This window comes from Fragaria vesca, linkage group LG1 (assembly GCF_000184155.1).
Source record: "Fragaria vesca subsp. vesca linkage group LG1, FraVesHawaii_1.0, whole genome shotgun sequence".
Taxonomy (NCBI): domain Eukaryota; kingdom Viridiplantae; phylum Streptophyta; class Magnoliopsida; order Rosales; family Rosaceae; genus Fragaria; species Fragaria vesca.
Window position 1 is genome coordinate 14,594,559 of NC_020491.1, and position 15,654 is coordinate 14,610,212.

Here is a 15,654-nt window from a genome sequence, read left to right on the forward strand (position 1 = left end):
GCTGGAAATGTGGCTTTCCGGCGAGGTTTTAGCCGTTTTTGAGTATTGTTGGGTAGCTTATATGTTGGGTTACAAGATGTATGTTGCGGTCGGACCTCACCATGGTTCTTGACACCACAAAAAAGGTGACGCTCATATTAGCCATGCTAGTGGCCGGTATACCAACATACGTAAAATGTGCATCTATTCCTAGTAACTTAAGCAGCCACACAACAAAATTGTATCAACTCTATATGGAGGAGAAGGTTCAAAATTTGCCGCCACTAAAGAGTGTAGGGGACAATCAGGCGGCCGAGAAAACGAGTGGTGTGTGGTGATCAAATCGCTTACCTAAGTTGGTTCGTTGCTTATAGTCGGAGAACTAGGTGATATGGCAATGGTTTGTACTTATTGAGAAAATTATTAAAGGGACAACTCAGTTCTGTCTTTTGTGTTGTGAATGATATACGCATGATGTGATCAATGATGGAGATATTACTATTTATTTAGTTGATGATTTTGAGGGATCATTATCACTTTGCCTCACCTATCGGGGGGCACCGTCCCCTGTTAGTTCTATTTTTAATTCATAATAATTACACTTATTTATCTACTAAAGTATTAAACTTGTTATATTTTGAGATTTTTCGGTGGTATTTTATAGTACCATATGCTTGATCATAAACATTGTTTTTGGATTGAGAATATTGTGATCAGAAGCTATTGGATTGATGTTTGGTTTCTTTAATTTCTTCGTAAAAGAAAAAAAGAAAAAAACGCGTCATGCATTCACAATATTCCCAACCTATTTGCATATATTAGATAAATTAACATACACATGATCATAACATTTGGATTGATCATAACCAGCACTATATATATACAACTGTTAGCGGAGGTTAATAAAGCCCATTAGAAAAGCTATGGGCAACAGAGTTGAAGTCTTAATTCTAAGCGAAGAAGTTTCTCCCTCTGCATTTGAGGAATCAGCAAGAATCATGATAATACAGACTATTGATCCCAGTAATTTCTAAGCTGTGACATGTGAAGCAGAAGTTCATCCCTGCCCAAACCAGTTACGCTGCTAGTCATGATCCATGGGGGATGTTGCTTGTAGTTTTCTGCAATGAACTGCTTGAAATCCCTGAGGTTCTCGTCAGGCCTTTTACCTTTGCCCCCTTTCATTTTGTCGCACTTCGTGAAGACAAAAGTCACTGGTATCTAAATGCAGAAAAAGAAGAAAAGACCATGAGGGCATTATCATGAGGTTAAAAGAGAAAGTATTTCATATAAGAAACCAGCATACATTGTTTCGTCCAAGCCAATTCGCACAGTCTAGGTCAATCCTCTGAGGTGGAACACTGGCATCAACAAGAAGTAGAACAGCAACAAGATTATCTCTGTTTAAAAAGAAACCTTTTGTGAATGCAGACCAATCCATCCGTGCAGCTTCTGGAGCTTTAGCGAACCTGGAAACAAGGTGAACTGCTAGAGATTAAAATTAGAATAAGAGGAGGCTAAAGGTAATTTCCTCAGTTGTAAGATATACTTTCTTTGAAAAAAAAAAAAAAACCACTGGAGTTCTACCTAATTGTTTCGGTTGAGATGTTATAAATATGAGTTCAAACAATTTAGCAACATGAGGGTAACAGAACTCCAGGATAAATAGTTAGCAATCTTATAAGCAACATTATCTTCACAATTAGATATGATTACCAAAATTACAGCTAAAGATGCAACCAGAGAAAAATTTAAGATTCATCATTCTTTTTTCCTTGGGTCAAACATGATTAATCATTTTGTAATCAACTCCCACAGCACAATATAAGGTCTCAGACTCTCAATCACTAGTAACATGAAATGACTCGTATTGATTAACATCCACTAATTCTTCCTCAACCTCCATGGGAGCTGTGCATTCAAATCTACTGAAAACACTAAGACACCGGCTTTGTGAGTATGAAGAGAACACCAGGTCATTCTGGGCATCTCATAGGTAATATAGGGTTGCTTTACGGAAAATGGGGGCGCTGTCAAACAGCTTCTAAGTTCTAACAACTAGGACTGACTGTAAAGTCTGGCACATCCAGAAACATGAACTTAGAAACAACAGTTGACACAGCAAACCATAACATACTTTTCTAAACACCTATAGTAACAACAGTTACCATGTGACCAATCTTGTTAAAATCATAAATAACCTGACCAGATAGGATTCCCTGTCCTAAATCTATCCATAGTCAGAGTCAATTCCTTGCCATCAACTAGTGCATGTCAAACAAACTGAACTTAGAACTTGTAACTTTAAAGTAAAAAAAGGCCATAAGAATGCTGCGTGCAAGTCTTGAAGCAGAAATAGGTATCATTTTGTAGTAAACTCTCTGCACGCTAATCAACACTAAATTCAGCTGACTATTGGAACCACATAAGATAATGCCATCAGACAAAGATAATCATATCTAGTTAGTCAATTCACCAAAGCCTCAATCCCAACTAAATGGAATCCTATATAAAAACTCTATCCTTTAGTTAGATAATTGCAGCTAAGTGAAAAATAACTGTTATGTGCTCGGTGCAAACTCTCATACTGATACTTAGTCTGGTTGGACTTCACTGGCCCAGTAAGCTTGCATCACCTTTCAGATCACAAAAAAGTGCAAATGCCGACTATTAAACAAAGATTATCTGTATTGCTGGCTTGGTAAAACTGATTCAACTCATTTAGAGCACTTACTTCCAGTTAAGTTCAAGACTTTCTGAGTTTCGGTAGTACAATTGAACTACAAACAGCTACATAATATAAACAATCTAATTATCATAAAAACACCACAATCCCAAGGAGGAGAAGCTAACAGATCAATTTGACCTTACACTTGACACGCACTTCATAAGCTTAAGAAGAACAAAGTTCACAAGCTAAAATTTTCAATTGATACTAGTACTCACTACTCAGTACTCACCCATAACCAGGCAAATCCACAATGTACCAACTTTTGTTCACCAAGAAATGATTGATCAACTTAGTCTTCCCTACACAAAAAAACAAGCAACACCCACAAACCCAAACACATCAAAACCACCAAAACCTCAAAAAAAGAAACCAACTTTTCTTTATGAAACAAAACCAAACCTGGCTTCTTAGAAGTGAGAGCAACATCCTTCTTCTTAACCAAGGCATTGATAAGCGAAGACTTTCCCACATTGGACCGGCCCAGTATAGCAAACTCGGGGCGGTCATGTTTGGGGCAGTCCTTAGCTCTACTACTGCTCTTCACAAACACCACCTCCTTAATCTTGGCATCGCCAGCGTAGGGTCCGATGACGATGTTGGACCCGGGTAGGACCGTGTCTTGGGTCACCTCATCATGGTCGACTCCGGGCGGGACGAAGAGGACGGCGCGGTCTTTCTCCAAGATGGGTGTGGTTTTCGAGGCTGAGGAGACATGCCGGGAGGGTTTTGGGGTGGTTGAGGTTGGGAAGGTGAGTGTGAGAGGTTGGGGTTTTAGAGAGGGAGAGGGAGGTGGCGATAAGAATATGGAAGTGAAAAGCAGACGGTTTCGAAGTACCATTGTTTTTGGGTTCGAGTGAGGCTGTGGAAAATGGAAAGACCACGTCTTTAACGACGACTCGATTGGCTCAATGGTAGGAGTTAGGACCAACTATTGTTAGGCTAGGTGGATACTATACAAGATCAAGTTACTCTTTTTATTTTTTATATATTAAAATTAAAATGAAAAACCACAAAACCGTCCATAAAATAGACGATTACACTAGAAAGCTATTAACATATACAAACCGATCAAAAAAACCTACATATCAACATGAGGTTTAAAGACCCAACAGTGTACATGTCCATCATTAAGTAGGGGAATACTCCAATCAATTAGTATAAGAATCTTTGTTCCTCCCACAAGGCAATTAGTCTCCATCTGCCTCAGAAGAGGCATCATGCTCTGGTGTGCCCGAACCGGAGGCCATGAATTTACCATCCTCCACTTCTGCCAACCCAAGTTGTTTTGGTCCACGAGCCGAGGTTCGCTTCCCTAACTTGAGACTAGGTCCAAGCCCAAACCCAAATGCCCAAATCCAAACCCAAGCATCAATAGCCCAAACCTAAATAAACTTATTTTGTCCAGCCACTTGCAACGTCGCATTCTTCGGCAACCTTGACTGCCGACAGTGGAAACTGGAGTCTAACTCTGATCGACGCCCAACTATCTTCCAACATCTGTCGTCGACAACCATGGGGGATAACCATCCTTCCAAGCATGAGCCCAATCAACCCAGTCCATGGCCACTAGGCACAACGCCACCACCACCCTCTAGTCGACGACGTCAACGCCCTTGCAAAATCCTCGTCGATGTCGAGAGCTATCCTCCATAGCCGAAGGCCCACAGCCCAAAAACCAAAGCAAGATCGGTCGTCGAATCCTTCAAGGCAACCTCCCGCCATTCATGAGCGCCATAGGGCTATGCCGACACCAGAACATGAACGACATCTTCAGGAGAGCGCTGCCGCCTATTGAAACCATAAGTTATTTTCTGCGAACCAAACGAGGCCTGAGAGAATCAGAGTCATTAGAGAACATAAGCTGAATAATTAAAACCATGCAATGCTATAAGTTTTTTTTGCATTGGGCTTACTACAATTCTCGTACAATTAAATGACTTAAATATAAGATTTCTTTGATGGAGACACAATTTTCTCAAATGCTTTTTAGACATAAATACTAATCTTATAAGATTATCTAATGATAAACGGACTACCGCTGACACACTAATCTACCATCCCACTTTCTTTTTTTTTTTAACCCAAGTGGTAAACAAAACGGATCTGGATCCTCTCCTAATATACCTCTGCTAATATTACCCCATAAAGAGATCTCGGCCGTCTATTCTCAATGGATGGCCAGGATTACACTTACATTTTCTAGGTGATATTATCGTCTCTCTCTCAAAATTTTCGCCAGCCTCTTCTCTCTCTTTCTCTCTCTCTCATCCTCGCCATCTTCAAAAGCTCCGACGGAGATGAAAACACAATCCTAGCCTCTTCAGCGTTCTTGTGACCATCAACGAGTGCCACGACATTGCTCACCGTTGCGTCGATCTTTCTTGCTCTGGCAGCGGTAAGCTTCTGATGCGAAGTGACCTCGACAAGCTCGCCGTGAAGCTTGATCTTCATGCCGGAAGTGGTTTATTGATTGGGTTGTTTTGATTGTGGAGGAAATTCAAGATGGGTCGGCAGAGATTGTGACTTTGGTTTATGGGTTTGGAACTTTGGATTGTGTAAACGGGTTTTAATGGAAACTTGATTGGTCTGCCAACATAAGCCTGAATTTCTCCAGAGATTGTATAATTGAACAAACATCTTCAGATGTATTATCATCATTCAACTACTATACCCTCCTCCACTGTACGAGGGGCCTCCGTTTTTGATCAAACACACCCTTTTGCACAACATTTAGGACATTCAGTTTATATCAATCAGCTCCAACAACTCTTGCAAGCCAACTCCAGTTGTAGAAGATGTTCTAACATTTGGACCAGATGGTACTCACTGTTGGTTCTCGGAACTCTTCGAGCCCATGCACAAGCCACTTTCAACCCAAGGATCTTGATTATTTTTTGACTCGTAATCGAAAGATAGAGAAGAGGGAGAGATGGGAGGAAAGCAAGGTGTGAGATTAATTTGCAGGTACAATAGATGAGATTTTCATCTCTGTCGAGAATTTGCGAAGAGAGAGACGATATAATAGATGAGAAAAGACAAGAGAAAACATCTCAAAAGCTAATCATGACCATCCATTGAGAATAGACGGCCGAGATCTCTTTATTGGGTAATATTAGCAGAGGTTTATTAGGAGAGGATCCGGATCCAAACAAAACATGCAATTTTAATCACACTGTTACCAAAAATGCAATGATGTTTACATTTTTGCAAAAAAAATCATGTTAGCAAGGTGAATTGTATATAGATCCTTTTTCCCTGTTTTTTTTTGTTACAAAATCCTTTTTCCTTTTTGTACATAGGTTAATTTGTACTTTCTGAATTATTGCAAACCTAATTAAAAATTCCCGAAGCCAGAACGACGCCGTAACAGGACTCTGAAATCGCTTTACCCAACATTCAAGAAGGCCGACTCTGCAAGTCAGAGAAAACACACTAGCCTTGCCTTCGAAGCTTTCCGATTTTCCGATCACAATGTCGTGGCTCGCCAAATCCATCGCCAACTCTCTCAAACTCGACGACGACGAAGACGACTACACCAATCCCAACCCCACCACCAACCAAAACCCTAACTCCAATGACCCCAACTCACCTCAACCCGGCTCGCCGTCCTCCGATCCCCGCGGCGGCGTCAAAGGCGACCTCTCCGAGCTCACCAAAACCCTAACCCGCCAGTTCTGGGGCGTCGCATCCTTCCTCGCCCCACCGCCCGATGCGGCCGCGCCGAAACCCGCCGAGCAGGGACAGCCGTCCGATCCCGAGGTCTCCGAGGAGGACGTGATCGCCGGAATCCGAAGCGATTTCGCGGAGATCGGCGGGAAGTTCAAGAGCGAGATCTCGAAGTTTTCGAGCAATATAAAAGTTTCCGAGTTCACTAAGATCGCTTCGAATTTGCTTCAGTTTGGATCGGAGGAGGAGGCCGAGGCGGCTGGGATTGCTCTCGGTGTCACGCCGGAGGTTCTTGCGTTCGTCAGAAATATCTCTATGCATCCGGAGACTTGGCTTGATTTTCCTCTCTCTGATGATGAAGAATCAGATGGTATGCTCGACTTTCGATTGAACTTTTCGACTAATTTGATTCAATGTGTGTTCAATTGATGCGTGATTTTGTTTATTTTAGTGTAAATTAGTGTTTTTATGAAGGATTTGATATGAGATATTTATTTTTTGCAAATAGATTTGGTGTTTGTTTTGATCAGAGGTCATTCAGTAAGAATGAGGTGAATCTCAGGTAAGAATGCGGTTTGGGGGAAAAGAAATCATTCACATTTTGGCTGAAGTGTGAAATCAGAGTGGAGGTGTTGTTGATTTGCGTAGGCTGGTTTATTGCGGGGCTCAATAATTGAAGTTATGATGGGTTTATGTAATTTATGATTAGCATTGTTGGAACTTTGACTTGCACAGAAATGAGAACATTTTGAGTTTTGGTTTTGTAGATTTCGAATTGTCTGATGTCCAACAAGAGCATGCTCTGGCTGTTGAACGTCTTGCACCGGCGTTGGCTGCTCTCAGGATAGAACTTTGCCCTGAGCATATGAGTGAATCTCACTTCTGGATGATTTACTTTGTGCTCTTGCATCCTAGACTGAGTAAACAAGATACTGAGCTTTTGTCTACACCAAAGGTAAGTTGGTTTTATGCGACAGTGATCCAACACTCCCGTTTTTGATTATTTTTTTTGGGTTGGTTATGGTGCTATGCTTGACTTTATGATAACTCTGCAGATAGTAGAAGTTAGAGCAATGTTGTCTCATGAGTTGAAGAAGGGAAATATGGCAAAGCCTGAATCTGACCCTTCACTAAGTACCGCTGCTTTTTCAAAAGGAATTACTGATTCTCCCAAAGAACAGCAACTTTCTGTGCCTCAGTCTGACTTAGTGCCACCCGAAACATCTACCATGAGATCAGCTCCTCTACCATCAACAGCTGATATTGAGACAGAGAAGCATCCAGTCCAGAGTAGTGAGATCCAAATTGTTGACAAGCCCGTTATTGAAGAAAAACCAGTGAAAGAGACCAAATATCCACTGCCGCCCTCCACATCTTCATCTAAAGTCTTGGATGAAAAAGATGAGGATGATGCTGATGATTGGTTGAAAGAGGAATCAGAGATGGATGGGGATGGTGTTGGTGGAACTTCCATCCCTATAGAGAACGACGAGGATGTATCATTCAGTGATCTTGAGGATGATGATACAGATGTGCCATCAGGTTACAAGAAGGCCACATCTGGCTCTGACTCGTCAGCCAAAGATTCAAGAGACTGGGTTCAGCTAAGCAGAAGTTCTCCTGATTCAGATAAGGACAACAACTCTGTTGAAATCAGACGTGCTGGGTCTCAGGTAAGTTCCCGTAATCCAGAGACCAAAGAATCTAATGACTGGCTTGACGTTGATGACATTGATGTCATATGATGACTAAATAAGAACCCTTATTAGGTCAATGTGGCCTATTTGTTTGATTCATCCCTTAATGTGAATAGCTTGTGAAAGGTTTCTTTTAGTCTGAGTTAGGCTATGGGGGACTATGATTGTACAAAAGGTTTAATACTGGATTATCATTTCTTATGCAAGGATGTATTTATGTGTAGTAATTACAGCACCAAGAAAATATTCTTGATCTGTTTATTTCATATAAAATTGTACTTTAAAGTTTATCCACACTGTAAGCCTGAATGCTAGATACCTTTTCGTTTTGTCACTAAGTTCTTTAATGGTTATTCCTTGGGGGAGTTGAGCAGATTTGCCAGAGCTAGCCAGTGACCTGATATTAAAAGAAAGAATTGAAATTTGTTTAGTCTTTATGGTTTGAAGTCGACATCTGTTTAGTCTTTGTGGTTTTATTTTAATCTGAACAGTCCTTAAAGTCACAATTTTACATCCAAATAATCCTTATGGTTTTATTTTAATCTAAATAGTCCTTAAAGTCATGATTTTTCATCCAAATAGTCATTCCGACTAATTTTCTCAATTAAAAGTTATAAGGACTATTTGGATGAAAAATCATGACTTTAAGGACTATTCAGATTAAAATAAAACCATAAAGACTATTTGGATGAAAAATCGTGACTTTAAGGACTATTCAGATTAAAATAAAACCATAAGGACTAAACAGATGTCGACTTCAAACCACAAGGACTATACAATATTTTACCCTAAAAAAATTTAGAAACTTCACTGATAAACTGCTTAAAATTATAATTTAATACTCATCTTAGTGTCTTAGTGTCACTTGATGTTAAGCATATTGTCTAGTTATATAGTCAGTTTTTCATAAGTCTTTCCGCATAAGAGTGCAAGTGCCTTATAGCACAATTTCCTGTTGTTCTTCATAAGTTCTGAAGACAATTGTTGCAATGCAGCGAGATATTAGCTCCTAATAAAAGTCAGATAAGCCAAAATGCCATCCCTTAATTTTCCAAATCAATTACACTGCACACATTGTACTCATTTTCTACAAATCCTCAGATCCGCTGCTGTCAAATTAGATTTTCAGATTGAACGTGTGCACACCTCAGCACAAGCACATATGTGTATTGTAATGCTGTTACTAAGAAGCAGAGCGTAAAAACTTTCATTCCCATTGATTTAGTTATTTTCAACTTTTTGGATAACCATCTTGTATACTTGTGTGCATTTGAATTCCGGGATTTGAAGCACTCCCTGAGTTCTTGGGGAACAAGCATTTCGAGAAGTGATATACATTCTCTTCTTTCATGACATCTTTAGTTGCCTGTTCTACTTATTACCACCCCTACCCTTCTTCCTTCTGCTTGAAATAGTATCAGCAGATTCCCTTCTGATTTAGTGTTACTGTCAGGTAGCCTACGTATATGCAGGTTATGTGGTTTTCTTTTTCTCTAAATCATTTTCTCTCTTTTTTTTTGGTGTCGATGTTGCTGGTTCTGCAGCTAGTATATGTTAACAAAACTTCCTAATAACCCTGTGCCCTGTGTGATAACTGCTCTGTACAGTACCTATGAGCCTCAGGCTCAAATGGGCATGCGACTAGGATAGTAGGATTAATATCAGTTCCAAATCTTCCTCCAAAATAAAAGCGATCTAGGTTATATTGAATTCTTGATTGAACTGGAACAAGCTAACTGGCTAGGAAGGAGAGAAAAACTGCTGTCCTGAATCTACAAACTTATTTACACATATGGCATTCATGGATACAAGAAAACATCATGGAAGTAACCTGAAACTCTATAATCTAATGGGTCCAAAGCTGCTTGAAAGGCGCTCCAGTTGAGACCAGACCAAACTTCCAAATGACAATCTTGGTCTATCTTCTTCATCTTCTACTCTTGTGTTTGGTACTCTTCGGCTTGTCCTTGAAGAACCACCATGAGCAGCCCAAGTCTGTGGTTTGTGAACTGCAATCACAGATCCTCCAACCTCCTTTCTCACCGATTCCACTAGGTTCAGATTCACATCGTGACCTGAAGTATCTGTCACATAAATTGATCCCACGGCTCTCTCGCCATATGTTCCGATCTCGGCTCTTGTTATTGATAAACCACTCTCTCGGAAAACCCTTGTGATGTCAGATAGTAGTCCCATCCGGTTTTTGGCGCAGATGTCAAGTCTCAATCCTTGTGAGATCCTTCTCTCTATTGCAGCAACTAAACATAGAGTGAGCTTGTGCCTTTCACTTTCTGCGTTCAAAGTGTAGCCATCTTTGTGCCTCACAAAATATTCCTGTCAACATTAAAAATCACCATTATCCCATAGAAAAGAAAATATACATCACAATGTTGTAAATCTGAACTGTTGATTAAGATGTACCTGATCAGCCATGGTGCCCCTGGAAGAAACCAGAGCATGGAACACAACATATTGCAAGTCAGTGAGAGCACAAACTGTGTCAAACAACAGCTTAGGACGATCTCTGCATCTTACATTAACAATCCAGTACCCTTTCTCCTTGCAACTCTCTATCGACACATGGGTTCGGTCACAACCCTTCTTGTGTCCTTTATCACCGCCATCGCAGCCCCGACACATCTCGTAGTCATCGTCCCCGTACATCAACTGGTGGAGCCGCCGCTCCGTGTGGGTCCGGCCCGCCGCGGGGGTGGTCAGCCTCACACTCCTCTTCTCGCCCTTCTCGTGATGGGCTTCAATCACATTTTCTAGCTGCTCTTGTACATTTGATAGCCTTATTGGGTCCATAATAGGCCCTCCTTTCAACCCATCTTCGACATAGAAGATACTCGCTGTTCGGGAGCTGTGGGTCCAAGTTACGGCTGCAGTAATGTTGCAGCCGAGCTCAACGAGGACCGCAGATATCTCAGACATTAACCCCGGTCGATCCTTGGTGGTCATTTCTAGGGCTAAATCTTTCACTCCCGGTGCCACTTCTTTTCCTAAGCATGTTCTTGCCTCCTTAGTAATCCCTCCCCTCCTAGCACAAAGTGCCTGCAACATTCATCAATTTGTTGTTAAAACAATGTAAAAGAATGTATGCCCAACTTACAATATATTAAAGTTGAGCAGCTCAATTATGTTCAAAATAAAAATAAAAAAACCTTAGCCAAAAAGAAAAAAAAACAGAAAAGAAAAAAGACAATATTTCAGAGGGAGAAAGAGACCTGCTGAATATAAAGTATGATGCTCTCGTCAGTGACTTTGTTGCCGAGTTGATCCGTCACATGGAACACTGCAACCACACCATGCAAATCAAAACAAATCCACATGAACCAATCTGCCAAGCAAGTATACTTTACTCTCTACTCGTGGGGATGACTCATGCATACACATCTTTTCTTTATATCAAAACGAAAAGAAATTATTAAATGAGGTAATATATAATGCACAAAAAAAAAAACAATTACCATCCATGAACCATCCACCATCAGAGGAAATATAAGATTTGGAAATAACAAGATCAAGATCGGTCAAAACTTGGACCATCTCCAGTAAAATCCCGTGCTTGTTTGCACTGTCAACCTGTGAAAAAAGCTTGTATAAGTAAAAATAAACAGAGCTTTTTCCAGGTCTCATGCATATCATTTTCATCTCTCTCACTCCTTAACCTAATCGATGAACTTTTCAAAGTACTACCTCTCTATGTGTTTTTTGCAGGTATAGCAATCGGGTCCATGGTAGTTTTCCTGGTCTGGCTATATATAATTAGATGATGTCATCTGGTTTGGGTTTTCTGGGTATCTGGTTGCGTAGAGATAGAGAGGGTTGGAAGCTTAAAAGTGACGAAACCTTGCATGGAACTGGTAACCCTGCAGGGTTTGGAAACTGGAAAAAGTGACAGAAAATAAATGACGATAGCTACTAAAGCTTTTCCATCTCTTTCTCTCATTTCAATGGCCTCCACCTGGTGACACCAAGCCACTCGATCCCTCTAGGCTCTAAGTTAGTTATATGTGAGATTAGTCGGGTTTATGGGATCTAACTTTAGTTTTTTTTTTTTTTTTTTTGGTATTACGTAGTTTAAGAATTGAGTACTACTACGTCTGTTGTGTTTGGCAGCAAACCATAATGGAAGGGATTATAGTTTTTTTTGTTGATCCATGGTATCTCCTCTCCTTCTGAAATCTATGGATGACTCACTTGGACACTAAAAAATTTGAAAGCAACTTCCCAACAACACAAAGATATTTTTTTTTTCTTTTATGTAGAGCTCCAAATCAAACCGATGTCCATCACCTACCGACACGATAGACTAATAATATTGTAACATGTATGAACTTGTTAAAGAACAAGTAGCTAGACTAAAGCATGATGAACGAGTAGGCAACAATGTTTATCAAACTAACATATGATCTAACCTTCACGAGGGTGCAATCTTTGCATGTGTCGTTGTCGATACAAACCCTGCAAAGCCAAGCCAGAAAATAGAGGTGATCATGCACTGATCGATTCTCCATAGCTTATACTTTAGGCGAGAATGAAAACATAGATGAAATAGATGCATACCACGGCGGGTAGATTCTTTCGATGAGGCATTCGTACTCGGGGTCGATATAGGGCTGGTAGATTACCTCCATCTTCTTCAGTTATCAACACATGTACAATACTGAGATTGCAGCTGCTTTGTTGCAGCAAGGAGATAACATTGCTGGTTTGCTTCACCTGAATATCAGTATATATAAACAAGAAACAAAGTATTTAAATTGAGACCGTCTCAAAAACCATTCTAAATTAAAAGAACCCGTAAATTCAAGATAACTTGGGAAAAGGATAAGAGAGCGGCGTCTAGCTTGGTTCTTAAGTTAGTTGAAATATCACCTATGTATGATTGAATTGGGATTCCGTGTTGCTTTCTAGTTGTAGAAGGATAAGAAGAACGAAGATTTACCTGATGATTACCTAAAGAATATTCAATCAAGGAGAAGACTGGGAATTTGTGAAGAAAATTTGATTGTTTTGACCCGGAAATACAGTGGCAATTTCAGATATATAAAACAAACTACGTTGATTCACTCCACAACGGAAAATAAAAGACCCAACTATCAGAGTCAAAACGTTTTAACCCAAGACAAGAGTTCAATTCTCTTGAAGAATCAAATTGTTGATCCAAACAAGAATGAAAGAGAATAAATTGTAGTGATGAATCAAAAGTTCAAAACTGAAAGAAATCTGAATTATGAACAAAACCAGATCAAAATCTTTTGGAATTCATTGACATTGATTGAAATTCTTTGTTGGGATCGTATAGAAAGTAACAAAATCCAGCAGAGACTGACCTGAACACACAGAGAGCCCTTCTGTTGTACACAGAAGCGAAATTTAACAGAGGAAGAAGCTAGAAGAGAACTTATTGGATTGTGGAAAACACAGAGGCGCCCTTAGAATAATAGCTTAGCTAGGATCAGTGAGTCCCAGCTATATATATATGTCCCTAAATTTAGAAAAATTGGTTTGCTGGTGACAGAAATAAACAGACCGAAAAAGATGGGATGGATATACGAGACTCGTCGATTAATATAACAAACACTGATCCCTAGAAAAAAAAAGAAAAAAAGAAAGAAGAAAAAATAAAAATAACAAAAACACTGCTGGCCTCTCTGTTGCTTTCTTTACTGTATTTGTGGGGAACAGAAAAACGTGTTAGATTAGGGTTGATCGAGGCTTCCCAGGAGGACTGAGACTTTGGTTACCAACCAGCCACGTACAAAATCACTGCACCACGTGGCGGAGGGAGAGCTGCTGACACCGCATCCGCCGTGATGATGATGCTTCGGCAAAGGTGCGGCGGCTCGGGTTTAAGATAGACTGTGGATTGTTAAGCAGGAATCTGTTTCGGGATTTTACAGCTATAAAACTGTTGGAGAGAGACAGGGGGGTTTATCCTAGGCAGAGTACACAAGGTGGTGACCTGGACAATTGTCTGTGCAATGGGACATGGATATCAAGGTCAAAGAATCATGATCTTGCCGTAGATATCTTTGCCTCTACGCCGTCGGGATCGTGGTGTTGTGTGAACGGGTTTGATATGAAAGAGTGTATTTTACAAGTTTATATTGACATGTCCATATGCATCCATTTTGATTGATATGATAAGTACATAATTAGACCCAAATTAATGGAAGTTAAACGCATCCAAAAATCTTATAGTGCAAAAGGGGGAATGATCAAAATGATCAAGATTTGCGATCGTCAAATTGTAAACATTGTTTATTTATGGAACAAAATAACTTGAAACCTAATGGGTATTAGTATTATGAGTGAGATCAATCACAGTAGAGTGTATTGCTCATTTTAAAGAAATTTTTAGACATCCATAATGAATAACTGAGATGAATAAGTGAGTATGACGGTTGACATTATGATAAGTTTTTTGTTTTTAAGCAACGAATGTATTCCAGTGGAATGAAAACATACGACAAATACTACTAGGTCAAACAAGAGAAAGCTCTAATACAAGATGATCAAGAACAAACTTATTATTCAAACTACTACTAAAACCTAAAGGTGCATCCAAAAAACTAAGTCCAAAACGGTGTACACTACACTAGAAAGAAAATAACGTACGTACACCACTCTAAGCAAAAGTACCATTGTTAGAGTTGTGTAGACTAGGGGTCTTCAATACTAAACTACCTCTAAAGACCATTAAACTAACAAAAATAAGCCCAAAAAAGGTAGAGGCCCAAGAGCCCACTACCCAAACTCTTATCCCCATCCATTTATATCAATTCCAGTTCATTAGAAGCTGCATGTCGTCGTCGAATTAGTATGGTGACCAGAGACGCCACCAGACCATGAACGCCGCACATCGACCAAAATTGTTATACCAAGCGCTTCCAAGAACCAAATTTTCCTCCTCCGCCGCTTTTTAAATTATAGAGTGGCCTCGATCGCACCAAGGCTCGTCGCCTGGCTGACTTGGAAAAACGATCACATATCCCGTCTAGAAGGAACTCAAAACGCCCGAACTTGTCACATAGTGAAACCATAAAAAACCACCACCAATCAAAAGTTGTCGCGTTGCCGCCCTCAAATAAATATGCATAGTTGCATACCAAACTACTTGCTTCTCTGACTTGAAGGAACCGCGTTGGGCCGTATATTGCAATCGGGAATCCGTTGTGGTTCAACGATGCCTGCTCCACGAAACAAGGTTTCAGATTGCTAGCCTTTCGCGCTTGTCTATTTGCTTAAACCATGATAAGTTAATCACATTAGGATTTAGGAGTAATTGTTAGGTAGGCTGTCCCCACCACGTGGAGGTTAGGACGACCCTATAAGAATGCAATAAATTTAGAAGAAAATACTTATCACTTATTTTACTTTTTAAAACAGTTTTGTCTCTCGATTTTTAAATCAAACTAGTATACCCTTGTATTTTAAATTCTCAACAATTTTGTCCATTTTATCAATTGAGCCCGTTATCAACCTGACGTGGCTCACGATTTGACACATATACAAGTCCACATCAACTAAAATGACTAAGATACCCTTAGCTAAATCTTCTCTCTCTCTCTC

At 40.0% G+C, this 15,654-nt stretch overlaps 3 protein-coding genes across 3 annotated transcripts; 1 reads left to right on the forward strand and 2 right to left on the reverse strand.

Annotated features, from left to right (window-relative positions):
- Positions 1-819: 819 nt before the first annotated feature.
- On the reverse strand, positions 820-3,548 carry LOC101296815 (GTP-binding protein At2g22870-like). The gene is made up of 4 exons (XM_004289313.1): positions 3,110-3,548; positions 2,940-3,009; positions 1,286-1,448; positions 820-1,200 (listed from the first exon to the last, which is right to left on the reverse strand). Exons 1-4 carry the CDS (start codon positions 3,546-3,548, stop codon positions 991-993), a joined length of 882 nt encoding a protein of 293 aa, XP_004289361.1. The 3' UTR covers positions 820-990.
- A 2,623-nt stretch (positions 3,549-6,171) lies between these two features.
- On the forward strand, positions 6,172-8,406 carry LOC101292633. Its single transcript, XM_004288220.1, has 3 exons — positions 6,172-6,746; positions 7,144-7,331; positions 7,432-8,406. Exons 1-3 carry the CDS (start codon positions 6,182-6,184, stop codon positions 8,119-8,121), a joined length of 1,443 nt encoding a protein of 480 aa, XP_004288268.1. The 5' UTR covers positions 6,172-6,181; the 3' UTR covers positions 8,122-8,406.
- A 1,266-nt stretch (positions 8,407-9,672) lies between these two features.
- LOC101292932 lies at positions 9,673-13,307 on the reverse strand. Its single transcript, XM_004288221.1, has 6 exons — positions 12,643-13,307; positions 12,495-12,540; positions 11,544-11,658; positions 11,301-11,368; positions 10,495-11,127; positions 9,673-10,407 (listed from the first exon to the last, which is right to left on the reverse strand). Exons 1-6 carry the CDS (start codon positions 12,711-12,713, stop codon positions 9,913-9,915), a joined length of 1,428 nt encoding a protein of 475 aa, XP_004288269.1. The 5' UTR covers positions 12,714-13,307; the 3' UTR covers positions 9,673-9,912.
- Between the last annotated feature and the right edge of the window lie 2,347 nt (positions 13,308-15,654).

Bases quoted from the DNA above. Each gene is read 5' to 3' on its own strand.
- LOC101296815 (XM_004289313.1), bottom strand. From the start codon at position 3,548: ATGGTACTTCGAAACCGTCTGCTTTTCACTTCCATATTCTTATCGCCA. The intron at 3,010-3,109 runs GTTTGGTTTTGT...TTTTTTGTGTAG, and splicing joins TCTCACTTCTAAGAAGCCAG to GGAAGACTAAGTTGATCAAT. The intron at 1,201-1,285 runs GTATGCTGGTTT...TTCTGCATTTAG, and splicing joins ATTGGCTTGGACGAAACAAT to ATACCAGTGACTTTTGTCTT.
- LOC101292633 (XM_004288220.1), top strand. From the start codon at position 6,182: ATGTCGTGGCTCGCCAAATCCATCGCCAACTCTCTCAAACTCGACGAC. The intron at 6,747-7,143 runs GTATGCTCGACT...TTGGTTTTGTAG, and splicing joins TGATGATGAAGAATCAGATG to ATTTCGAATTGTCTGATGTC. The intron at 7,332-7,431 runs GTAAGTTGGTTT...ATAACTCTGCAG, and splicing joins AGCTTTTGTCTACACCAAAG to ATAGTAGAAGTTAGAGCAAT.
- LOC101292932 (XM_004288221.1), bottom strand. From the start codon at position 12,713: ATGGAGGTAATCTACCAGCCCTATATCGACCCCGAGTACGAATGCCTC. The intron at 11,128-11,300 runs GTCTCTTTCTCC...TGAATGTTGCAG, and splicing joins TCATACTTTATATTCAGCAG to GCACTTTGTGCTAGGAGGGG. The intron at 10,408-10,494 runs GTACATCTTAAT...TAATGTTGACAG, and splicing joins GGGGCACCATGGCTGATCAG to GAATATTTTGTGAGGCACAA.